The 26687-nt window shown below is 36.1% G+C and overlaps 1 protein-coding gene across 1 annotated transcript; it reads right to left on the bottom strand.

Annotated features, from left to right (window-relative positions):
- Positions 1–12407: 12407 nt before the first annotated feature.
- On the bottom strand, positions 12408–21270 carry LOC131160821 (WUSCHEL-related homeobox 8-like). The gene is made up of 3 exons (XM_058116703.1): positions 21042–21270; positions 18205–18690; positions 12408–12484 (listed from the first exon to the last, which is right to left on the bottom strand). The coding sequence occupies exons 1-3, from the start codon at positions 21268–21270 to the stop codon at positions 12408–12410; spliced, it is 792 nt and encodes a 263-aa protein (XP_057972686.1).
- Between the last annotated feature and the right edge of the window lie 5417 nt (positions 21271–26687).

The following is a 26687-nucleotide window of genomic DNA, read 5'->3' as shown; positions in this document are numbered from 1 at the left end:
TGTACAAATAGATCGGATCCAATAATGAAGATATACAGCGGAAGTAAAAACAAAAAGTGAATAAAATACACAACCAGAATCAACAACATGAAGATTTAATGTGGTTTGGCAAAGCCTGCATCCACGGAAGCAACGGCACACAAATTTTTCACTAAGAAATCAAGATGTACACAATACGCTTCTCAAAATGATCAACTCTCTCTCATATATGCCCAGAATAACATATATAAAAGTTTCTCGGAGGTTTCCCCCCATTTTCCCAACCACCCAACATTCAAAATTCAAAAATTCTGAAAAACTGCTCACAGCCCAGGCGTCTCTCGTCGACGAACACACAGCTTCGTCGACGAGACCAAGAAGAAACTTCGTCGACGAACACAGGGCTTCATCAATGAATCCAGTATTCTGAAATCACCTGCTCTCAGTAATTACTCATCAACGAATTTCAGAGCCTTCGTCGACGAGCCTCTGTCGTCTCCTCGTCGACGAACATAGGGCTTCGTTGACGAGTCTGTGTTGTTATGCTGTGTTGTCCAAGTATAAGAGCCACAAATTACAAGCTTCTTGGCAACGGAAGTTTATTTTTCCTCCATTTTTCTCTCTCTTAAATGCCTCTCTACCTTATCTCTTCAAATTTGTCCCGGATTCAGCCCGAATCGGCAAACGGAGACCGCTATGGTGTTCTAGGGAAGATTTTCTACACATCTAGCGGAGCAGATTTTAAAACTGGGTTTTGCGGGAAACGCTCCCAAAGTTAAGGTAAGGGTTAAAATTCTTAGTTTTGGGGTTATTAAATGTTTATTTAAGGTTTATAGATTGAGGAAATGCAAGAATAGTAGGTTATTTGGGGTTTATCTAATTAAACTAAGGTTTTTGATTCAGAGTTTGGGTGAACACCTCGGGCATCATTTGGGGTTCCTGTTGGCGTAGTTCAAGAAAGCAAGTAAGGGGGGATATATATTAAACCATGTTTTTATGAATTGAATAGATAAATGGATTATGTTATGTATATATGCATATGTTTCCATATGGATTTAAAATGCCAACCGTTTAAATTATAATTTCTAAGTCTAGGGCTGTTTTATTATATATATATATTTGCGAAAATGGACTAATGAAAGTGAAATATTTTTCAGGATAATTGTATAGGAAATTAAAGGTATACTTTCAGTATATGAATGATAAATGAGGGTTAGCTTATTTTACAGAAAATATTTGAAATATATTACTAAGTTGTGTGGCATGGGTAAAATGGAAATTCTATGTTGAATTATGTTATATGTACAAATGCAGGTTATACAAGGAATGCAATGAGAATGAAAATGTGTTATGAACTACTGCATGTAATTGTTAATTCAACCATGGATAAATGATGAACAACTGAAAGGAGCTATAGTAGCATAATAGCGCATATCTATGTGGACTACCTGATGAACAGCTGAAAAGGAGCTGTAGTAGTAGTATAGTGCATATCTATGTGGACTAACTGATGTATAGCTGAAAAGAGCTGTAGTAATGAATGCAGTAAATGAAATGGAAAGAATGAAATAAAAGGTGAATGAAATGGAAATGAAATGTGAAATGTGAACAATGTAAAATGGGAAGGAGCCACATAAAGTGAAATGCTATGAAATGTCAAAGCTGAGAACGTGAATAGATAAAAAATGTAGAATAAATGACAGACAGAGTAATGTATTATTATAGTATCAGTATTCACGCTAGTATAATAAGTACTTATATGGGTGGGGTAAACTTTTTACCTAAGGGCTTGCTGATAAAGGCGAGTGCCTTAGTAAGTATCAAATGTAGCAGTTGGTTGCATAACATATTAGGGAAGAGGGAAATTGCTTGTATGGGCTGATAAATTTCCTTATTCTCAAGAGTCTTTACTGGTAAACTATGGTATGAATTGTGTGAGTACGAGATTACTTTTTTACCTAAGGGCTTACTGAGTAAGGTTAATACCCTAATATGCTTCAGTTGTGACCATTGGTTGCCTAAAGTATCAGAGCAGAGGGGTGCTACTTGTATGGGTGAGTAATCATCCTAATCCTTAAGTATTCTCGTGGGTAAAATATCTTGCATGTGTTTGATTAGGTTCAAGAAAGGATTTTAGAAATTATGATAATGATATGCAAATGATGAATACATATACATATGTGATTTACAAATCTCTTGTTGGCCACACGCTGATCTAATATATTGTTTCTTCCCTTACTAAGATGTGTCTCACCCAAATACAAATTTATCTTTTTCAGGACCTCCACGTGATCGAGCTTAGAGAGCTCAAGGTTGTTATAGCATTTTTGGATATAGAAAGAATAATGGTATAAACTTTGATGATACTTTTGGGATGTATAAGTTTTATGTTTTATGTTTTATGTTTTAAGTCTTTTGCGTTGTGAATATTGGAAGTTGCAGATTATGTTTTTGGAGATATGTATATATGTCGATACAAGTGGATGAATGGTCTATTTTGGAATGTAGATAGATATAGAAAACTATGGTATTATATTGGTTGAGGATTGTAGTTATGTTTTTCACTGTGTATTGTTAATGAAATAACAGGTACAGGAAAATGGATTACGTAGTACCCGGGTCCCCCTAGGCGGGTTTGGGGCACCACAGAGCATGATTTAAGTGTAGTAACGCACTGGGACCTATTTTTGGGTTTGGGGTGTTATATGATGCCTTGAGTCGGAAATCGGGGAATAGTCAGCAATAGTTATGCAGCATCAGATCGGAATGGATTTAGAAAGGCTTGGGGTAAAGCTGGTAGAGGGAGATCACCACGCAATTAGTGCTAGCCTGGTACTTCAGCCAAGTTTGCTAGAGAAAATTAAAACTGCTCAAATGTAAGATGCGGAATTAGTAAAGATTAGATAGAGTACAAAGTGGACAGGGAGCTGATTTTACTATTTCTAATGATGGTGCTCTGAGGTTCAGTACCAGAGTGTGCGTACCTACAAATCGTGAAATTAAAAGAATCATCTTGGAGGAAGCGCATCGATTCTTGTATACAGTGCACTCAGGAAGCACTAAAATGTACAAGGATCTTTGGGAATCCTTTTGGTGGAGCAATATGAAGAAAGAGATAGTTGAGTACGTGGAGCAGTGCTTGGCGTGCTAATAGGTAAAAGCTAAGCAACAGAGACCAGCAGGATAATTACAGCCACTCCACATTCCTGAGTGGAAGTGGGAATATGTTTCAATGGATTTTGTTACAAGATTGCCATCAGTACTTCATGGTTAGAATACTATCTAGGTAGTCGTAGATCGGTTGACAAAGACTACCCACTTTCTTCCCATTAGATTTGGCTACTCCATGAGTAGGTTTTCTGATATATATATATATATATATATATATATATATATATATATATATATATATATAATAGTAAGACTACATGGAGTGCCGATGTCCATCATCTCTGATCAAGACCCACGGTTCACATCATAGTTTTGAAAAAGTTTGCAGAGAGCCATGGGTACACAACTAACATTTAGTATGATCTTTCATCCTCAGACTAATGGATAGACGGAGAGGATGATTCAAATACTAGAGGATATGCTGCGAGCCTGCGTATTAGATTTTGGTGGTAGGTGGATCTAGTACATGCCACTGGTCGAATTTTCTTATAATAACAACTATGAGGCTACCATTAGGATGCCACCATATGAGGCGTTATATGGCAGGAGGTGCCGATCTCTGTTGTATTGGAATGAAACTAGGGAGAGACAGGTTTGGGGCCCGAGATGGTTCAAAAAACTTCAAAGAAAATCAAACTCATCAGAGATAGAATCCAAACATCTGAGAGTCAGTAGAAAAGTTATGTAGATACTCGCCAGTGAGAATTGGAATTTGGTGCAGAAGATCTTGTATATTTGAAAATTGCCTCTATGAAAGGGGTGATGAGGTTCGGGAGGAAGGGTAAGCTGAGCTCTAGGTACATTGGGCCATTCGAGATACTTAAAAGAGTGGGTTTGGTTGCCTACAAGTTAGCCTTACCACCAGTTCTATCCAAAATTCATGACATGTTCCATGTATTGATGTTAAGGAAATACGTCTTGAATCCCTCTCATGTGATTAGTTATGAAGCATTGGAGCATGGTGATGCCTTATCTTTTGAAGAAGTGCAAGTACAAATTTTAGATTGAAAGGAATAGGAATTGCGCACAAAGAGGATTCCACTGGTAAAAGTATTATGACACAATCATGTAGTCGAGGAGTATTGATTAAGGTGTAATCCCAAGAGGGGGGGTGAATTGGGTGTTTTAAAAAATTCTTTGAAACCTATTTACCAGTCAATCCCTATATCTAAGTTTAACTAGTCACTTATCAAGTTGGTGTGAAATTATTCAACATACACAAGCAAACTGGAAATTAAAATACGATGCGGAAAATAAAAAGATAGGGGAAGAGAGAATGCAACCACGATTTTATGAGGTTTAGCCTACTTGGCCTACATTATCGCCTTGAGCAACCACTCAAGGATTCACTAACCCTGCTCCTTAAAGTGGGACGGAGCTTCCCTTACAATCCGCTGCTTACAAGAGGCACAACTTCCTCCTACTCTGCTGCTTACAAGAGATACAACTCTCTCCTCTCACACCGGTTCACACACCGAACCATGTATACTATAGAATCTGGAAAATACACTAAAAAACAATGCTTCTAACAAAAGCCGGTGAGTACAATTCAAATTCCTAAAACATTGACATATGATAAAACTTGAAGCTCGAGAATGAATGAAAACAATAAAATCGTTTTATGTATGATATGCCTCAACACACAAATCCTTTTTTAACCAAAACTTTCAAGTAAAGATAAATTCAAAATGTTTTGGAATAATCTAGGGTTCTTGGTTCACTTTGCAAAAATGCACACTTATATAATTGAAGTGAACTTGTTGGAAAAAACTTTGTCTTGAATATACACTCAATCAAAATCACAAAATTTTATTTCAAGTACTCAACCACAAAACTGAGTATATTAATTTGCATAAAAATATCCCTCAATTAAAATTATAGTTATAAGTGTCAAGGCTATTAAATCAAGTTCTAATGTATCTAAAGATAGATCCTTTTAGAAACCACACACTTGAATCAAACCTTTCAATGAGTCACACACCATAAAACAAATAATGATCTTGTTTAAAATAGCTTGGTATATATAAAGATACTTTCAAGATCACTCTTTTAACCAAAACTAGGTTTTTCAATAAGAAGCCCTTTGAGAAAATATATGTATATTTATATGCTCTTGGACCAAAATTTAATCTACCAAGTTAGATAAACTTTCTCAAGTAATGATCTCTTAGAAAATTAATTTTTGTACGAAAGGCACACTCAAGATCAATACTTTTTAATACTAGTCAAGAACAACCAATGAGATGATATGTAAGAATCACAAGACTAATAACTTGAAAGATCAAACCTCAATACTAGATTGAAGTACAGTAGAGTAACCAAGTTCCCTTTGAAAATCTGAATTGATTTTCCCAAGCTTGAAGATATGAGATTGATGTATAGGCAAACGAATAGCACTAAGAGTAGATAATCAACAAACTTGCAACAAGGTGTGTTCTCCTCTTTCTTGTGTGTCTCCCTCTTGTTCTAGGGTTTAGATATTCATAATATATAGTATATTACCCTTAGGATTGATCTCAGCCATTAGATCAATAAGATACCTCGCGTGTCTTTTTAATAAAGAACTGATTTTTAGGCTTTCCCGCGAGTTCAGGCAACCAAACTCGACTTCAGGCTCCTGAAGTGTCCACTTCAGGCGCCTAAGGTTCCAATGTCAGGCGACCAAGGTACCTCTACCAGGTTCTGTCTTTTCCATTTAATTCTTCAGGCTACCGAACTTAATCTTCAGGCTACCAAAGAAATTCTTCAACCGCCTGAGGATAACTTCAGGCTACCAAAGTCCCTTCTTTCACATATATTCATTTCTAGTTTAAAATTCTACTTTAATTCTTTGCTTGGGTCTTTAGAAAACAAGTTTTCCAGGATTTTAAACACATTTCTAAGCCCATGTAAGTACTCTAATGATGTACATGAAATGCATGAATCCTAAAATCATTCTAAGTTGTATTGAGCCTCAAGATAAATCATAGGAAAATGTAGGTACATGGGTTCTAAATACCCATTCCCAAGACATTCTTGAACTTTTCCGCTTGCATCTTGATTCTCATACTCTTTGAGTTCCATAGTACTTTCTAATATGTATCAGCTTTACTTTATAGCGTCCATGACCCGTTATCTTTCCATGCATGCTTAATGTAAGTCCTGTTCACAAACTCAATGCACAGATCCAATATCAAGTGATTTGTCATTATCAAAAACCGGATTGGACTCATAGAATCAACAAGGAGGTTTCGTGGGAATTAGAGGAACAAATGCACTAGCGATATCCACATCCACTCAGTGGAGATCAGAGATGAGATATTAAGAGTAAAATAACTAACAATGTATGTATTGTTGACATATATAGTGTAACAACCCGAAGAATAATGATATTTAAATAATAAGAGGGAGGGAAATTAAAATAGTAACAGAAGGAGGCAGCCGACGAACACAGGGGATTCGTCGACGAAGGTACATGAGGACCTTGTCGACGAGGTAGCATTTCGTCGATAAGAAAATACCGAGCGGCCATTTTTCAAATTCTGAATTTCGTCAACGAGGAGATGGTATTCATCAATGAACCTGCTTTTAGACGCCGTCGATGAGATAACGTGGCTTGTCGACGAAGGCCGTAGTATAAATAGCTCTTAACTGGGTTTAATCGCAGAATTTCAACGAAAATCATCCTCTCTCTCTCTCTCTCTCTCTCTCTCTCTCTCTCTCTCTCTCTCTCTCTCTCTCTCTCTTTCTCTCTCTCTCTCTGATACGGCTCTTCTTCCATCTCTCTTCGATTTCGGCCCTGTTAGTCACCAGATCGACGATCAAAGGCCACCACGATGCTCCTGGCGAAGTTCTCTCCAAGTTTAATGGGGTGGATCGTCGGTGGGATCAAGTTGAATTTCTCCCCAGGTTCAAGGTAAGGTCTTTTATTCAAAATTAGGCTTTCCAGCAGTTGTAGGAAACCAAGAAGACAGAGAAATAATGATGTTTTGTTCTGGTGAATATTGTTTTCAGGGAGTTGAGTGGGAAACCCTGCGGGTCTAGGACCGATATCTAGTAGGGGCTTTCCAGTAGTCAGGTAAAGGAAACATACTATGCTAGGAAACCCTTTTACGATTTCAGTACGAACTATATGTTTTTATCAAATTATTATTCAGATTATATATATTTACAGTTTCCAGAACTTGATAATATTAATATTTATTTGTGTGGCTTGGGTTGATAACAGAACAGTACTATATTTATAGAATTTGTAAATACCATGTTTATAGCTATTAAAAGAAATACCATGATATTTGCATGTTTATAGAATGACGAATTTTTTAGTGTACAGTATACTCAGAAATATGCATTTTCAGTAATTTCAGAATAACACATTTATTAGTACCATAATGCCCCAATAAACAGATATTCAGATAGCAGTTCAGTTATACAGAAATCATATTTTCGATTAGTTTATTTAGAATTTCAAATAAATTCTATGGGGTTATAATTATTTTAGAAACCATAGTAAAAATAGTATATTACAAATATCAGTTACCTATATAGTATCAGACCCTGATGGATCAAACAGCAGAGCACGGTATCATAGATACATATATTCAGTTTAGAGTGCAACCACTTTACTCAGATAATAAGTGGTATGAGGTCGATCGTGCCCATGTCAGGACAGACGCTCCATTAGATATGGATTGAGGGGGCCAATCAAACTGTCAGAGTTCAATTGACTTACCATGGTAAGCCAACCAGGATGGGCCTCGCCTTTGGGTCGCACAACCCTGTCATGAGGGGTTAAATCATGGCATACAGCCATCCAAGGAAATTTTCTCAAATATTATAAGTATAAGTAGATTTCTAGAAATAGTAGTAGTATTATGAAAAGTAAATTTATATAGTTTTAATATATGTTGTTTATTCCAGCATTTACAATTTCAATTATCCATGATATTATTTCTAAATTAGATTATTAATATAGAAATATAACTCAGTAGCCACACACTAGTAATAGCATGTTTCGTCTTACTAGCGTTGGCTCATCCCAATGTTGAATTGTTTTTTAGGTGAACCAGCTAGGCGAGCGGAGTAGGCTCGCAGGTAGAGGGGTTGTTGTACTGCCTTTTTTGAGAGTGAGTATTATTTTTGGGCGGCATGTTTTGTAAACCCTTGGTATTAGTAAAGGTAGTTTCGAGAGAACAGTAATGTTTGTATATTGTGGGATGATTTGACGCTCTGGTATTGTATTACGTGTGGATTTATTTTTATGACTAGCTTTCCGCTGTTTAGGTTAATGATTGAATTTAAAACTAGGGAAAGAGATTTAATTTTATTAGCAGGTCATTTCAATTTTGTATCAGAGCCTAGGTTGTTAGGTTTTGTAGACTTTAGAATGTAGCGGAAGCAATACCGGAGTATAGGAAATGATTTAAGATATGTTCTGTGGTTTGGGTACAAGATTTTCTGTGGTGGTTTCTGTGATAACGATTTCAGGAAAACCGTAGTAAACTATCGTCGGGTCATGTGTCTAGGTTGTAGAAATGGATTTTGAGTTAAGATTAGGGAGAGTAGTTAATTATAAATATAGGATTTTAGTAGAATGAAATAGATAGGGTCTGTGCAAAGGATAAGGTTCTTAAGTGTGTTCTTGTTTTTTATTCAGGATGGATCCAGGAAGTAGTTGTATGAATGCTGGGAGGGATGGAGCAGGACCTTCCAGTATGGGAGGTGTCGATACTAATGTTGTTCTACGCAGCATCACCCAGCAGGTGATGGCTGAGATGGCTAGGAGCTCTGGGGAGCATGGCTGTTTGATCGAGCAGTTTATGCGGATGAAGCCCTCATCTTTTGCTAGAGGAGATGACCCGATTGTAGTTGAGAATTGGGTCCAAGATATCGAAGAGACGTTGGCTGTACTTCCATGTATAGATGAACAAAAGGTGGTATTTGTAGCGTTTAAACTAATAAGGGAGGCGAAGTGCTGGTGGAGATTAGCGCAACTGATAGAGGAGCAAAGGTCGATTCCAGTTCCAGTGACTTGGGATCAATTCAAGGACTGTTCTTCAAGCAATATTTTCCTTCTGTCATCCAGAGCACGAAGGCAACATAGTTTCTGCATCTGGTACACGAGCAGATGACTGTATCCCAGTACGCAGCTCGATTTATCAAGTTGTCACGTTTTGCTCCACATCTAGCACCTGATGAAGAGAAAAAGGACAGGAAGTTTGAAGAGGGATTGAGGCAGAACTTATTTGAGCAGGTGATTGGCTTCAGAGCTCAGACATTTATGGAGGTTGTAGATTAAGCTGTGATTATTGAGAGTGGTATTTAGAGGGGTTTAGCAGTGCAGAGTCAGAGGAAGAGGCCAGCGCCTCGGGGTTACCAAGCTGGCTCCAGTAGGGGTCCATGGAGAGGAGGCCGTGATAGAGGAGATCAAAAGCAGACAGCAGGACCTCGGGAGTACCAGGGTATACAGACCTTTCCAGTGTGCCAAACATGCGGGAGACGTCATTCGGGGGAGTGTCTGGCAAGGAGAGGTGTATGTTATCGTTGTGGGAGACCCAGCCATATGGCACGTGCATGCTCAGGGCCGCAGAACCAAGTTCCAGCTCCCAGGTCCTATCAGGGAGGACATGAGGCAACTCGGGGAGGATATCAGACACCTCATGGAGGCCAGCAGAGGAATGTAGTCCCAGCGCAAGTTTACACTTTGACTCTAGGTGATGCGGAGGCTGCCGCGGATGTGGTGACAGGTACTTTTATTGTTTTATCATATCTGGTTATTATTCTATTTAACTCAAGTGCTACTCATTCCTTTATCTCTGTATCTTACATTAAATTATCTAGAAGTGAGACCCAATTTTTAGATATAGTATTGTCAATAGCTACACCATCAGGGTTAGTGATGAGATGTCAAAGGGTACTTAGAAGCCATCCAAAAGAAATTCAGGGGAGAGTGTTATCAGCTGATTTGATTGTAATGGATATGTGTGGGTATGGACTGGTTGGCTACTAATCATGCCAGCATTGATTGTTGTCACAAAGAAGTAATCTTCAGACCCCCTGATGAGTAGGAATTCAGATTCCTTGGTTCACGGGTACGTACTCCACCGCATCTAGTGTCAGCTATACAGGCAAGCAAATTACTTCGGGATGGAAGTTAGGGATTCGTGGATTTTATAAAGGAGGCGTTATAAAATGAATCGAAGCTCGACAGTACCCCAGTCGTGCAAGAATTTTCAGATGTTTTTCCAAAGGAACTACCAGGATTCCCTCCCGAACACGAGGTGGATTTTCCTATAGATTTGCCTCCAAAGATAGTGTTGGTCTCTAAGGTTCCCTACCGTATGGCTCCAGCTAAATTAGGAGAATTAAAGGAGCAATTACAGGACTTGCTAAGTAAAGGGTTTATACGACCCAGTGTATCACCATGGGGAGCTCTAGTGTTGCTTTTAAAGAAGAAAGATGGGACTTTGAGGATGTGTATTGATTATAGAGAAATCAATAAGGTTACTATCAAGAATAAATATCCTCTACCCTGTATCGACGATCTGTTTGATTAGCTCCAGGGTACACGTGTGTATTCTAAGATCGACTTTAGATCAGGGTATTATCAGGTGAAAATAAAGGCAAAAGAAGTAGCAAAGACAGCCTTCAGGACCAGGTACGAGCATTATGAATTTCTCGTTATGCCTTTTGGTCTAACGAATGCCTCAGTTGTGTTCATGGATTTAATGAATAGAGTTTTTCACCAGTATCTAGATCAATTTGTGGTGGTTTTTATTGATGATATATTGGTGTACTCGAAGAATTTCGAGAATCATGAGGTGCATTTGAGGCAGGTACTGCAAACACTTAGAGAAGAAAAGATTTACGCCAAGTTTAGTAAGTGTGAATTCTGGCTTGAGAATGTTGTATTTTTTGGGCCATGTGATCTCAGGAGATGGTATTTCAATAGATCTTAGCAAGATTGACATGGTGGTGAATTGGGTCAGGTCGAGGAATGTGCAGGAAGTCAGGAGTTTCTTGGGGTTTGCAGGTTATTACCGTTGATTCGTTGAGGGGTTTTTAGTTTTATCAAGACCTCACGCATTTGACCAGGAAAAATTCCAGATTTGGGTAGGATGAAGAATGTGAGCAGAGTTTCCAGGAATTAAAGCAGCAGCTCATCACTGCACCTGTTCTGATGATTCCTTCTAGAAGTGATGGTTATGTTATCTATAGTGACGCATCTTTGAAAGGGCTCGGTTGTATACTAATGCAGCATGGTAAGGTGGTAGCGTATGCGTCCAGGAAGTTGAAAGAATATGAAAAGAACTACCTTACTTACAATCTGGAATTGGCTGTGGTTGTACATGCACTGAAGATCTAGAGACATTACCTATATGGTGAGAGGTGTGACATATTTTCTGATCACAAAAGCCTAAAGTATTTCTTTATATAGAAAGAGTTGAATATGCACCATAGAAGGCAGTTAAAACTCATCAAGGATTACGATTGCACCATCAGTTACCACCCAGGTAAAGCAAATGTGGTGGTTGATGCTTTAAGCCGTAAATCAGAGGGTACAACGTAGTTAGTAGTAGCAATTCAGCACCCGATTCAAATGGACTTAGAAAGGCTTGGTGCAAAGTTAGTGGAAGATAATCCTCAGGCGTTTATTGTCAGTTTAGTTGTACAACCTGCATTCTATGAAAGAATTAAAGCTTCTTAGAGAAATGATCCCGAATTAGTGGAGGTGCTAGCAAGAGTTTGGGATGGTCAGGGAGAGGAATTCAGCATTTTCAATGATGGAGCTCTGAGATTTCGTACCAAATTGTGTGTGCCTGAAGATCATAGTATCAGGAGGATGATTCTAGAATAGGCACACAGATCTCTATACACTATTCATCTTGGTCATACGAAAAATGTATAGGGATCTGCGAGAGTATTTTTGGTGGAGTGGCATGAAGAGGGAAATAGAAAAATTTATGCAGTAGGGTTTGACATGCCAGCCGGTTAAAGCAAAGCACTAGAGGCTGGCTGGTCAGTTGCAGCTACTTTTTATTCCCGAGTGGAAATGGGACCACGTATCCATGGACTTTGTCACTGGGCTACCGTCGGCGCCACATGGACAGAATGCCATCTGGGTGATTGTTGATAGGCTTATGAAGATGGCTCATTTTTTGCCTATTAAAGTTAGCTATCCTATGAGTAGATTAGAAGAGATTTACATTCAGGAGATTGTTCAACTCCATGGAGTGTCGGTATCCATAGTCTCGGACTGTGATCCACATTTTACATCGCTATTCTGGGGGAGCTTGCAGGAGGCATTGGGGACTCAACTTGCATTCAACACCACTTTCCATCCTCAAACAGACGGCTAGACAGAGATAACGATTTAGATACTTTAGGATATATTGCAAGTGTGTGTACTGAATTTTGGGGGTAGCTGGACTCAATTTTTGCCACTAGTTGAATTTGCTTATAATAACAGTTATTAGGCTAGCATCGGCATGACACCATACGAGGCGTTATATGGTAGAATATGCCGATCTCATCTTTTCTGGGATAAAGTCGCCGGGAGGTGAGTTTTGGGTCCAGAGATGGTTTAGCAGGCGTGTGAAAAAGTTTGACTCATTTAAGATAGAATTAGTGCAGCACAAAGTCTGCAAAAGAGCTACGCAGATACTTGCCGCCAAAAACTGAAATTCGAAGTGGGTGATCATGTATTTATGAAAATCACACCATTGAAGGGGATCATGAGGTTTGGGAAGAAGGGTAAGTTGAGCCCTAGGTTCATTGGACCATTTAAGATACTCTATAAGATTAGGTTAGTTGCCTATCAGTTGGCTTTACCGCCATCTCTATTCAGGATTCAAAACACGTTTCATGTTTTTATGTTAAGGAAGTACGTCCCAGATCCTTCCCATATCATTAGCTATGCAGAATTGGAACTCAGTGGTGATCTAGCATATGAAGAAGCTCTGGTGCGGATCCTAGATAGAAAAGAGCAAGTATTGCACAGCAAAAGGATTCCGTTAGTGAAAATTTTATGGATGAATCACGCGATAGAAGAAGCCTTGTGAGAGCTTGAAGATGAGATCAGACAAAAATATCCCCACTTATTTAGTGAACACAACGGTGATGTATAGATTAGAATAGTAGTAATTTTATTTTGTAAAACACAGTGGAATTGTAATGTAGTGTATAGGATAGGTAGTATTTTTTGTTTTGGGGGAATTTTCTTTTATAGTTGTAATCTCCCAAAACTACCCATGTAACCACGATATTCCTCCACTATAAGTGAGGGCAGGTAATAAAATAAGTAGACCGTTTTGCCTTATAAGAATGAGGAATCATATGAATAATAAATTTTGAGGACGAAATTTTATAAGGAGGGGAGAATGTAATGAATCAAAAAATAATGATATTTAAATAATAAGAGGGAGGGAAATGGAAATAGTAACAAAAAGAGGCAGCCGACTTCGTCACCGAACGCTTCGTACTCATTGACGACGTTGCATTTTGGAATGTAATAACCCAATAATTTTCCTAGGGTCTCATCGACGAACACAGGGGATTCGTCGATGAAGGTACATGTGGACCTCGTCAACAAGGTAGCATTTTCATCAACGAGAAAATACCAAGCGGCCATTTTTCAAATTCTAAATTTCGTTGACGAGGAGATGGTATTCGTTGATGAACCTCCTTCTCGACCTCATCGACGAGATGACATGGCTCATTGACGAAGGCCGCAGTATAAATAGCTCTCAACTAGGTTTAATCGTAGAATTTCAATGAAAATCATCCTCTCTCTCTCTCTCTCTCTCTCTCTCTCTCTCTCTCTCTCTCTCTCTCTAATACGGTTCTTCTTCCATCTCTCTTCGATTTCGGCCCTGTTAGTCACCGGATCGACGATCCGAGGCCACCATGATGCTCCTGGAGAAGTTCTCTCCAAGTTTACCGAGGTGGATCGTCGGTGTGATCAAGTTGAATTTCTCCCCAGGTTCAGGGTAAGGTTTTTTATTCGAAATTAGGCTTTCCAGTAGTTATAGGAAAAGAAGTAGATAGAGAAATAATGATGTTTTGTTCTGGTGAATGTTGTTTTCAGGGAGTTGAGTGGGAAACCTTGTGGGTGTAGGACCGATATCTAATAGGGGCTTTCCAGTAGTCAGGTAAGGAAAATATGCTATGCTAGGAAACCCTTTTACGATTTCAATACAAACTATATGTTTTATCAAATTATTATTCAGATTATATATATTTATAGTTTCTAGAACTTGATAATATTAATATTTATTTGTGTGACTTGGGTTGATAACAGAATAGTACTATATTTATAGAATTTGTGAATACCATGTTTATAGTTATTAACAGAAATACCATGATATTTGCATGTTTATAGAATGACAAATTTTTCAGTGTACAGTATACTCAGAAATATGCATTTTCAGTAATTTCAGAATAACACATTTATCAGTACCATAACGCCCCAATAAACAGATATTCATATAGCAGTTCAGTTACACAGAAATCAGATTTTCAGTTAGTTTATTTAGAATTTCAGATAAATTCTATGGGGTTATGATTATTTTAGAACCACAGTAAAAATAGTATATTACGGATATCAGTTACCTATATTGTATCAGACCCTGATGGATCAGACAGCAGAGCATGGTATCGTAGCTACAAATATTCAGTTCAGAGTGCAACCACTTTACTCAGATAGTAAGTGGTATGAGGTCGATCGTACCCACGTCGGAACAGGTTCTCCATTAGATATGGATTGAGGGGGCCGATCAGACTGTCGGAGTTCAATTGACTTACCCTGGTAGGCCAGCCAGGATAAGTCCCGCCTTCGGGCTACACAACCCTGTCATAAGGGGTTAAATCATGGCATACGGCCATTCAGGGAAATTTTCTTAGATATTATAAGTATAAGTAGATTTCCAGGAATAGTAGTAGTATTATGAAAAGTAAGTTTATATAGTTTTAATATATATTTTTTATACCAACATTTACAATTTCAGTTATCCATGATATTATTTCTAAATCAGATTATAAATACAGAAATATAACTCAGTAGCCACACACTAGTAATAGCATGTTTCGTCTTACTAAGCGTTGGCTCATCCCAGTGTTGAATTTTTTTTTAGGTGAACCAGCTAGGCGAGCAAAGTAGGCTCGCAGGTAGAGGGGTTGTTGTACTGCCTTTTTTGAGAGTGAGTATTATTTTTGGGTGGCATGTTTTGTAAACCCTTGGTATTAGTAAAGGTAGTTTCGAGAGAACAGTAATGTTTGTATATTGTGGGATGATTTGACGCTCTGGTATTGTATTACGTGTGGATTTATTTTTATGACTAGCTTTCCGCTGTTTAGGTTAATGATTGAATTTAAAACTAGGGAAAGAGATTTAATTTAATTAGCAGGTTATTTCATATAGTGTAAGGTAGGATAGTTAGTATTTTGATTTTAGGTTATAATGGTTTTTGGAGAGTTTTCTTTTTCTTTAAATGATTGTAATCTCCCAAAACTCTTCCTTGTAACCACGGTATTCCTCCGCCATAAGTAAGGGTAATTAATAAAATTGCAGCGAGTTTTGTTTAGAGATTGGTGTATATCATAGATACAAATTTAAAGGATGAAATTTTTATAAGGAGGGGAGAATGTAGAGACCTGAAAAATATAATATTAAAAATAAAGAAGAAAAAAAGAAAATGGCTTGGTGAGGAAAGAATCGATGATGGTTTTCTGAAGTGTTAAGAAAACCATCGATGGTTATATGGTTTTACCACAACCAAGTTAAAGGGTAAACAGTGAAAACTGAGCTGGTTAAAGAGAAAACGGCGATAGTTTTCTAATAGCTTAAGAAAATTACCGACGGTTTTTTCCAGAGATAGAATGCTTATAAGGCCTGCAAGTCCTTTTATTTCTTTTAAAATTTCAAAACCCTCATTCTCTCTCACCAGCTATGAACGTCTCTCTCTCTCTCCCTCTCTCTCTCTCTCTCTCTCTCTAGATTCGCCCAATCAAGGATCAAATTCTATATCTAAGGCCTAGCAACAATTCTCTTCAATTTAACCGGAGCAAAATTATGTTCCGAGGATCCCAAGCACCATCCCAAACTGAGGTGAGGAAGTTGCTTATATTGTTGATTGGTGTTTTAATTAGTTTAATGGGTGTATAGTTCTAGGAATGTGAATATGAGCATAATGCTGGGGTGAATTGATAATTGAGATTTGTGGAATACAGGGTTTTGGTGTGAATGCTGCAAGCACGGGTTTAGGGTTCTTGTGGGCATTTCCTTAGGAAATGAGGTATGGGTAATAAATAATTAATTATTTGGTGTTTCCTTGGTTAAATGGAGTATGTGGGTCTGAGGAAAATGTGAATGTGATATTATTCTCGGATTACATGATTTCAGGGTTTTTGAGTTATGAATGTCGCAAAAGTGAATGTAGTATTTTTAGCAAGCTTCTTGATAATCAAGTAAGGGGAATAAGTTACGCCAGTTAATTTTCAAAAATTTTATTAATTAAAGTATAAGATGTGTTTATAAGTTTTGAATTTTATAGTTGTGATATATTTGTAAAAATTCAGAAATTTGGGTTATAGGAAAGTTTTACAAATGATATGTATTATTTTCATATAATCGGAAAATACAGCTTTACACGTACATATTATAGAATAATAGTTTCATTAAAATTGTGTGGTATGAGAAATATCAGATATAGTGTAGAGATTTAATATAGAATTTTATACAACATTTATAGTACCATGATTATACATAACTTTTATAGAACCATGACATACAGTTATTACAGAGTAATGATTTACAGTTATTATAGAATCATGGTATTACAGTTTATTACAGAATCATGGTAAAACAGTGATATACAGAAATAGTATTATATAGTATCAAATCTCTGATGGACTAGTACATATTACAAAGCACAGTATCATTGCTAACACATATAGAGTGCAACCACACATCTCAAATAGAGTGTGGAATGAAATAGTCGATTGTGCCTAGAAGAGAGATGCAGGCTCCTTAGCAGTCAGGTCCAGGTTGAGGAGGCCAATCGTACTACAGATGTTATAATTTGACTTAACTTGGTAAGCCAGCTAGAGTTAAGTCTCGTCCATGGGTCGCACAACCTGAGCATGCGGGGTTAATTCATGCATACAATTATCCATCCTAGGAAGCTTTCACAGTTATATAGATATATGTATATAGTTTTACAGAGAACATGAACTACCTATTATAGTTATAAGTATGTTCAAATAGAAAGTTTATTTTAAAAGACATAGGTGTGAGTTATGATATGTTTTATATTGAAATGTTATCCGGCACAGTTGAGTTAATAACTATGTTATTCATGTAAAACTCATTTGTCACACACTGGATGTAATTTATTTCTTCTTACTAAGAGGTGTCTCACCCCAGAATTCCAAATATTTCAAGTGATCTAGATAGGCATGTGGAGCATACTCCGAGATAGAGGAGACTTTTGTGTTACCCTAGCTGTAGGGTAAGTTTTTGAGTTGGGAGTTGTATTTTTGGGTATGTCCCTAAGGCATTGTATTTCTTTTGAGAGATGTATATGTATATTTTGGGAAATACTGAAACTCTGGTATTGTAATTAAGGTTAATGTATTTTTATGTTTTCCGTTACTTAGGTGGTATATTTTGTGAGCAAGTATCCTTAGTACCACTTGAGGTCTGAGATTTGATAGTAGATATTATTATGGGTATCAGAGTAATAAATAAGTCTATGCGAAATGGATGATTATTATAATAAAAATAAATTTATTTTATTTTAAAATTTATTTTTTTTCAAAAAAAGAAAAATAAAAAGAAAGGGGCGTTCGTATTTGGAGTATCTCTTTCTTTGGAAAATTTTGACACTCGGTGAAAGCTAGGCAAAACAACAGCATAAGCAAGAAATAGAGAAGCTAGACAATACGTACTTGGATTGGATGGAACACTCTCATACGTTGCTAACTGTCTCAGATTGCCAGAAGACCTCAACCCCCGATCAGATGTAAACATGTTACTGCAGCTGTCCCCTTTATTATTATTATTATTATTATTATTACCATTAGGCTGCTGCTGCTGCGTAGCCACGCAATGCATCTCAGTACTCATCTGATGATCATGAGCTGGGAAATACCTGTTCTTCTCACTAGACCTCAGTCCTGAGCCGGAGTTGTCACTGGAATGGCCGACGGCGTGATCATGGGTGCTTCTGGTTTTCTTATCCTTTGGGGAGTCATCGTCAGTCTCGACTTCCGATAGCTCTGCGTTGACATTGGGTGACACGGCGAGCGTCCGCTTCCTCTTGGAGCGAGCCCGACGGTTCTGGAACCAGTTGTAGACGTTTGTTTCGGAGATGGGGCCGTGCTGCGATAGCTCAGCGGTTATCTCCTTGATCTTCTGCTTGGTGGGAGTGCCGTTGCCTTGCTCAAACATGCGCTCCAGGATTTGGAGCTGCAAGGGGGTTGGCGTCCACCGCTGCCGGGCTGTGATTTTGTGGCTTGCGGATGTCATTAGTGGGTCGCAGTACAGGCTCCCCATCCTCATTCCTGCATGCGTACGTGGTACGTCCAGAGATGTGATAAGTGTTAAGAGAGTATAATTTGAAGCGTTAATACTCAAAAACAATGCACAAATAGTCATTTCCTTTCCCTTGTTCATCCTTAAAAATGAAGAAACAAAAGGAAAAGGAAATTACAGATCATACCAAATTATGAAATATTTTGGAAGCACATTGGTGGATTATATATTCCCGTGGAGTAGAATGTATCAAAATTGTTGTGAAATTTTTTATTTTATGAATAAATAAATAATTATTTTATTTATTAATTTAAAATTGTTTCTCTTATTAATACTTTTGAATAGTATAATTTAATTTCATAAGATATATATTTTATTTAAATTCATATAAATGTAAATCTAAAACATGAAACTCTACTCTCAAACGATTCGATGGGTTGTTTCCCTTCGATATCTATGGGGAACCTTGGAGGGTGAGATACAACAATAGCTTACTACTAGACAACTTTTTGTTCAATGTTCACGTGTGTGTGTGTGTGTGTCTATATATATAAAATCTTTTCCCATTTGAGCTGACAAATTCAACATACTTTCTTTCAAAATCCTACATAGTTATTAAATATTGGTAACACGACATACGCACACTAGCTTCAAATATCCATAATTAGACTATAATTAATATAATAAATTTTAAATAATATTTTATAAAATATGAAAAAACTGAAAATTTTATTTTCCTTGGTGGGCTTTAATTTACTAATATATGTGATTTTAATTATCTTTAAATTTATATGGAAATGGTGGAATATTATTTTTTGCAATGATCTTATTATGACGTATGCTATTATACATACATATAAATAATGTATATTATTTCTATTCGATAGTTCAATTTATCAATCCAACCAATCTGACCTGATGACTTTAAGAAGAAATTATTAGGTAAACTAGATATATCATCCATAGACTAATCCAATTAGATAGTGACAACTCCTAATTAGACCGCATAAGTAAATCCTAATTATTATTTCTTTCAATAATATATCATTATTTTTTAATTTCTTATTTAGGAAATAAATGCATCTTTTTACCTTCTATGTAATTTAAATTTATATTTTTAAAAGAAATATAACTTTGAAAATTGAAAAAAATAAATTAAGGTACAAAAAAAAAATTAAATTACCTAGTAGAATAGGTATAAAATTGACAGTATATATCTACCTGGGAAAGAAAAAAGGAATATAAAGTTGACATATAAGTAGATTATAATTTTTTTTCTCAATTCTTTATAATGTATCTTGTGGTTTGATTGGTGAATTACCAAGAATGCGTCAATAAGCTGGTGACAATATTTTCATACCTTTAATTTGGTGTGTCAATATGTGTTTGAAGGGCTAGCCTAGATAGGAACTCTAGATCACTAAAAATTTTAAAAAATAAATAAATAAGATAATATTATAATATAAATAATAAAAAATTATATTTATATATATTTCCTAATATGAAAGTATTAGAAAAGGATTTATATATATATATATATTATATCATCTGCTTTTCAAAATTATTAGAAAAAAATATTTTTTTTATTTATATTGTATTATTATTGTGACATGGCACAACTTAAAGAATTGAGGAACGAACTATTATAATCTACTTATATTCTTGGACAACTTTATATTTTTTTCCCTCAAGCAAACTTTATATATAATCTCAAATTTAGTAGGAAATGTGACCTTTATTTTTATTTTTATTTTCCTTTTTCAGTGTATTTTTTTTTTTATTTAAATATATAGACTTAAATTCACAAAAGGTGGGGGGGAAGGCAATTATCTCCTAAACAAGAAAGGAAGTTAGGGCTTATCCTAGAAAGAAATAATTGACTATGATTTATTTATGTGTCTAGTTAAGAGTTGTTAATATTTAATTGAATTAGTTTATAAATTATGTGAAAGACCAAGTCTATCCAATAACTTCTAGACGGGCTGATCATGACTCGTCCTGATTTTAAAACTATATGCTAGAAACATAAAGTAAATGAAGCATGCACATAGAAATTGCAAAGCCAAACTTAATGCAATCAGCTGTTTTTTTTTTTCTTTTTTTTTTTATAGTCTAGGGATTTCAGCCAGAATCGTGCCACTTTGGACACTATGATACAATAGCAAATCTAGAAGGGTGAAAGACGCCCACCATTGAAGCGTCTCTCAAGAAGAATTGAACCCATGACCTTGGGATCTAAAGATATCAGCTTGTTAATTTCAAAACAACCATCAATCAGTTAGCTGACTCCCATTCGTAATTAATCCCAACACCAAAAAAAAAAAAAAATCTCAAAAACAGAAAAAAAAAAAAAAAATCAAAGAGAGAGAGAGAAAGAGACCAGAGAGGTCGTGTTGGGCGGAAATGGCCTTGTGCATCTCGACGAGCTGCTCGCAGATGATGGCGTAGGCCGCTATTTGTCGACGGAGAAGCTCCATCTGCTCGTCCGTCATCACCTTCAGAAACAATCCTCCGCCTCCACTCTGATGATGATGATTCTGTTGTATTATTTGCTGCTGTTGCTGCGACCGTTCTTCTCGCTGCAACTGTTGCTGCTTTTCCCTCTCCATGGATCCTCACTTTTTCTCCTTCTTCCCTATCCCAATTTCTCACCATTCTCTACCCATTTAAAATTCTAATTGCTCACTCCAATCTCTTCCTCATTCATTGTCTAATCTTCTTATTAATTTAATTAAAGCTCTATAATTTAAAAGGAAAAAACAGTAACTCATTGGATGAGTACATTAAGGACGACTAGTAATTAATAATTAAATTGGAGAGTACATTAAGGAAGGAACTTAGAACTAATTAAGGAAAGAACAGTGGGTCTTTGGCGTTCCCCAACGCGTTCTCTACCATTTTCATGCACGTTTCTCTTGGCATTTGATGAGATTTGTGTCTTCCTGGAGAGCAATAGACCAGGTTTTAGAAAAAATTTGTATGTATGCACGCATGGCTGGGAAAACTTCTTGTACGTAGTTCATGCATGTAGAAATTTGACGTGGGTCCAACTATATATGTATATAACTAGGGTGGCAAAACGGGTTCACAGGTCGGATCTGGGCAACGGGACGGGTCATAAACGGTTATTAAATCTTAAAAAAACATAAAATGTAAATAGAAAAATATTGTTTGCACATCTCGAGTAAGGCTGAGAGAGCCGAGAGACTCAAAGAGGAAGACTGTCGACTGAGAGTGAGAGCCAAGACTCGAGAGGGAGACTGAGAGTGAGAGGGAGGGGGAGACTGAGGCTGAGAGTGAGAGGGAGACTGAGAGTGAGACAGACTGAGGCGACTAGCGAGAGGATCTGCAGAGGCCCAAGAGGAGAGTCGCAGTGAGAGGCGAGAGGATTTGCCGTTTGCGAGGCTTGACTCTTGAGAGATGGCGACGGCGTGCGGTGACGACGTGCAGAAACGTCGTGCGGCAATGGCGGGTGGGTGCGGCGGGTGGGTGCTGCGGTGCTGGGCTGCCTAGAAGAGGAATATTGAAGATGGCATATTGGCATAGAATCTAGGCGGCATGCTGGGCAGAGGGCAGTGGATGTGGGTACGTAAGAAATTAGGGTTACTTGTTTAAATGTGTGTATATAGGCAAATAAACGGGTCGGGTTGACCCATTCATAAATGGGTTGACTGATATTAACCCCTAACCTAGTTTAAACGGACGGGTCACGGGCCACCCATCAGGTTTTGACCCGTTTTGCCACTCCTATATATAACCTCTACGTGAACATTTTTTCATAATTTTTATTTCTCAAAACTAAAATATTAATCAAGTGACGTTAAATTGTAAAATATTGACTATTTTAAACTTTTGATAATTTAAATTTTAGGATAACACTTGGTTTCATAACATTTACCATTTTATTTATTAACAATTCTACTTATTGCAAAATGTGGCATCTCAAACTTTTTTATATTTAATTTCTAATAAATATGCCCCTTACTCCTTCCATTTTGATACCCAATTAATTATTTCTTTCAGTTTGGGTGTGACATTTATTAATAAAAAAATATTTGGTTTTTAGACAATTTTTCAATCGATGATAAGCATTGAAATAACATATATATGATATATTCATTAAATTTTCTTTAAATGTTTTTAAAAAACAATAATTTTTTACGGCATGCTTTCCAGAAACGATTTGATATAATGAGTTGGACTGGAGTTAATTGCATTACACATCCCTAACCTATTAAAAAATACACTTTAAACAATTAATATATATTTATATTTATATATATTCAAAAAATGTACTTCAAAAAATTTATATTTTACATATTTAGACAAACTTTTTTTTTCTATATTTTTATACAAATTTTTTTAAAAAAATTAAAAATTAAAAAATATTTTCGACAATTAATCAAGCTTAATTTTCAGAAAAACAAATTGAGATGAAAATAGTACAACACCACTGCCTAAATTAGTTCAATTGATGTGCAGGAATGTAAGATGATGCCTATAACCAATTAATAAGCCTACGTATTGGATGAACAGTTTGACGATATCTTTGGGACTGCAACAACAGTCAAACTTTTCGTAATTTTATAATTTTTATATTATTATAAATCATATATATATATACACGATGGTGTCACAGCATAGTATCTAAAGTGGCGCAATGGTGCATTGACTCCTTGCACTACTTAACTCCTTGATTTAAGCTTTGATTTCCCGAAACATGAAACATACCACATATAACTCCGAACAATGATAAAAAGTGATAATTACGGAGTAAATAAAGACATCACATTGGTAAATGGGGGCCTAAATAAGCTTATTTTAGGAACACATCAATAACTTTTCGGTCATTGCATGATAAATGATCTACCATCCTAGTTTTTAAAAAAATAATAATCTATTTAACTTCTAGTTTGTCCACTTTTAAAGGTTCATAAATGTTCTTTTCTCTTCTTAAAGCACGTATTCATTATAATAAAATCATATGATATGGCGAAGCCTAAGATAATCTCCCTAGGCTCATGTTTTGTCTCCATATCCATATCTTTTATGTTGGATCCTCAGAACCTTTATTATCCCTTCCAACGTGTCCATTCAGATATCCTCCTATGAATATTTTCTCGATCCCTGGTATGCCTTGTATAACACTATTCATATCTTTCCAAAATTATCTCTTAATATTTTCTGCTAAGCCTACTTGAAAAGCATAAATACTAATAATATTTATTATCTCTTATCCTAATACGATCTTGATTTTAAAATTCTATTCCCAACTATGTTTATATCAACAATGCTATCTTTTAAGTTTTTATCCACAATAATTTTTACTCCATTCTTATGCTTTTCTTTTTTAGTTTACCAAAGTTTAAATCCTAATTTATCAATTTCTCTAGCTTTCTTCCCTACCCACTTAGTTGCTTGAAGGCAAATGATATTAATTTTTCTTCTTATCATTGTGTCCACAAATCTATTTATGTTTTTACTCGCAAGTGTCCTTATATTTCAAGTTGCTAATTTAATCCTAGTTTTCTAAACTAGCTTCTCTTGGTGTATTTTAATATTATTATATTATTTTATTGTTATCTTGGAATAGAATCATGTACCTTGGATTGGGTGATACATCCACATTTAATTATGATCATTCATTCATGTATTTGATAAATGCATAATTAATTATATGAATTTACCTTGGATCTAAGTATGTATTTACTTAATATATACATATCATATTTATTAAGTACATGGAGAATGAAGGGTCATTTTGTGCCTATAAATAGACCCTTAAAGTATTATTATAATACACTAATTTTTTCTCTTCATTCTCATCATATATTTCTTGATCATATTGAGTCTAGAGAGTTTGGCAAGTAAAGAAAGGTGTTTTTAGTGGAGCTTTAGACTCCTCAGTTTGTGTAGAATTAAAGTGAGTCCTACGATTCAAATCGAGCTATTATATCCTGGGGGAGACAAGTCTTGAGGAGTTCTGTTGCACCAGTTTGTGGGTTAAGCCAAATGACGGCAGAGGGTTTGAATCTCCTTAAAGAGAACGAGATATCTGTGCCTTAACCTATTTATGAATCTTGTTTAACATTCGTATTTTTTTTGTATCTAAATTTGTATCATTTTATATTATTAGTTTTCTGACAATTTTAAGGAGATTCAATATGGAGCCTACTGTTGAGAAACCAAGTGAAAATGCTGGAGATCTCAACAAGCCTTTTCGGTTTAAAGGAGCCCACTTCAAGAGGTGGAAAGGCTAGGTACTCTTTTACCTTAGTCTCCTCAAAATTGCTTATGTTATCATTGAGAAGGATCCAAAAAAGATCGACACCGAAAAAATGAATGAAGATGAGTTGGTCGATCACCACGAGAAATTGGAACAATACGAAAAATATGAGTATAAATGTCAGTACTACATTTTAAATTGTTCTTTCTATGATTATTATGATACTACTTACTCTTTCGCAAAAAAAAATCTGGAAAGTTTTGCAGAATAAGTATGATACTAAGGAGGCAAGAGCGAAAAAATATGCAGCTAGTCGATTTTTCTATTATCAAATGGTCAATGGAAAATCAATTGTGAAGCAAGCACAAGATTTCCAAATGATAGTGCCAGAGGTTACATAGGAAGGGATCAAGATTGGAGAAAATCTTGTTGTGGCTGGAATTATTAACAAGTTACCCCCATCTTGGAGAGAATTCCAAAAGAGCATGCGCCACAAGTAGAAAGATATGTCTCTTGAAGCCTTGATCACTCGAATTCGCATAGAGGAGGAAGCAAGAGGGCAAGATGCAATTATGCAAGAGAGTGGTAATACTAATAACGGTAATACCACAAAGGTAAATTTAATTGTTTCTGAACATAATACTTTGCCCAAAGATCTTTTTTCCTAAAAACCCTCGATTAAAGCATAAGGGGAGAAATATGAAAAATAACAGTAGACCTCAAAAAATGAATAGGGGCAACCATAATCAAAAGAATTTAAACCAAGGACCCCCTTACAAGCAAAACAACAATGTTTGTTATGTTTGTGGCAAAAGTAGGCATATTACTCGAATTTGCAAATTTAAAAAACGTGGGCCTTTCCCTCAATCTAATATAGTTGAGGAACCTTTTGTGGCAATGCTTACTGATATAAATATGATCCATAGTATTGAGGGGTGGTGGGCACATTCTGGTGCTAATAAGCATGTATGTTATGATAAATTCTGGTTTAAGGTGTATACTCTTTTTAAGAAACCCAAAACTATTATACTTGGTGATTCACATACCACTCAAGTACTTAGAAGTGGTGAGGTTAAATTCAATTTTACTTTTGGAAGATTATTAGTATTAAAGGATGTATACTTTACTCCTTCCATGAGAAAGAATTTGGTGTTAGGTTTTCTCCTTAACAAGGATGGGTCTAAACAAACCATGGAATCTGACCAATATGTAATTACTAAAAATGGGATATTTGTGGGCAAAGGTTATGCTTGTGATGGGATGTTTATATTCAACATTGAGAATAAAAATATAACATCTTCAAGTTCTATTTATATGCTCTCTTCATTAAGTTTTTGGCATGCTCGTTTATGTCATATTAATAGTAGATATGTAAGAATCATGAGTGGTTTGGGATTAATTCCAAATGTAGACAAGGATTTTGTGTAGTAAAGCTAAAATAATAAGAGGGCTTCACAAAATCATTGAAAGAAATACTGAATTATTAGACTTAATTCACACAGATATGTGTGAATTTGAAAGAATTTTAATTCATGGAGGAAATAGATATTTTATCACTTTTATTGATGACTTTTCAAAGTTTGCGCATGTGTATTTGTTGAAAAATAAAAGTGACGCTTTTGTAAAATTTAAGAATTTCCTCCTCGAAGTTGAAAATCAGTTCAGTAGGAAAATTAAGAGAATTAGAAGTGATAGAGGTCGTGAGTATGAATCTTTTGAATTCAACTCATTTGTGGAATCCTTGGGAATTATCCATGAAGGTACTTCACCTTATTCACCTAAATCAAATGACATAGCTGA

This window comes from Malania oleifera, chromosome 7, assembly GCF_029873635.1.
Source record: "Malania oleifera isolate guangnan ecotype guangnan chromosome 7, ASM2987363v1, whole genome shotgun sequence".
NCBI classification, from domain to species: domain Eukaryota; kingdom Viridiplantae; phylum Streptophyta; class Magnoliopsida; order Santalales; family Ximeniaceae; genus Malania; species Malania oleifera.
The sequence above is the reverse complement of the archived record's forward strand: the minus strand, read 5'-3'. Positions and strand labels throughout refer to the sequence as shown.

What these genes read in the sequence shown, in the direction of transcription:
- LOC131160821 (XM_058116703.1), bottom strand. Translation starts at nt 21,270, where the DNA reads ATGGAGAGGGAAAAGCAGCAACAGTTGCAGCGAGAAGAACGGTCGCAG. An exon ending in CGCCCAACACGACCTCTCTG is followed by an intron (nt 18,691 to 21,041) that starts GTCTCTTTCTCT and finishes GTACGCATGCAG; the next exon opens with GAATGAGGATGGGGAGCCTG. An exon ending in GCAGCAGCAGCAGCCTAATG is followed by an intron (nt 12,485 to 18,204) that starts GTAATAATAATA and finishes ATCTCTGTCTAG; the next exon opens with CCGTCTGTTTGAGGATGGAA.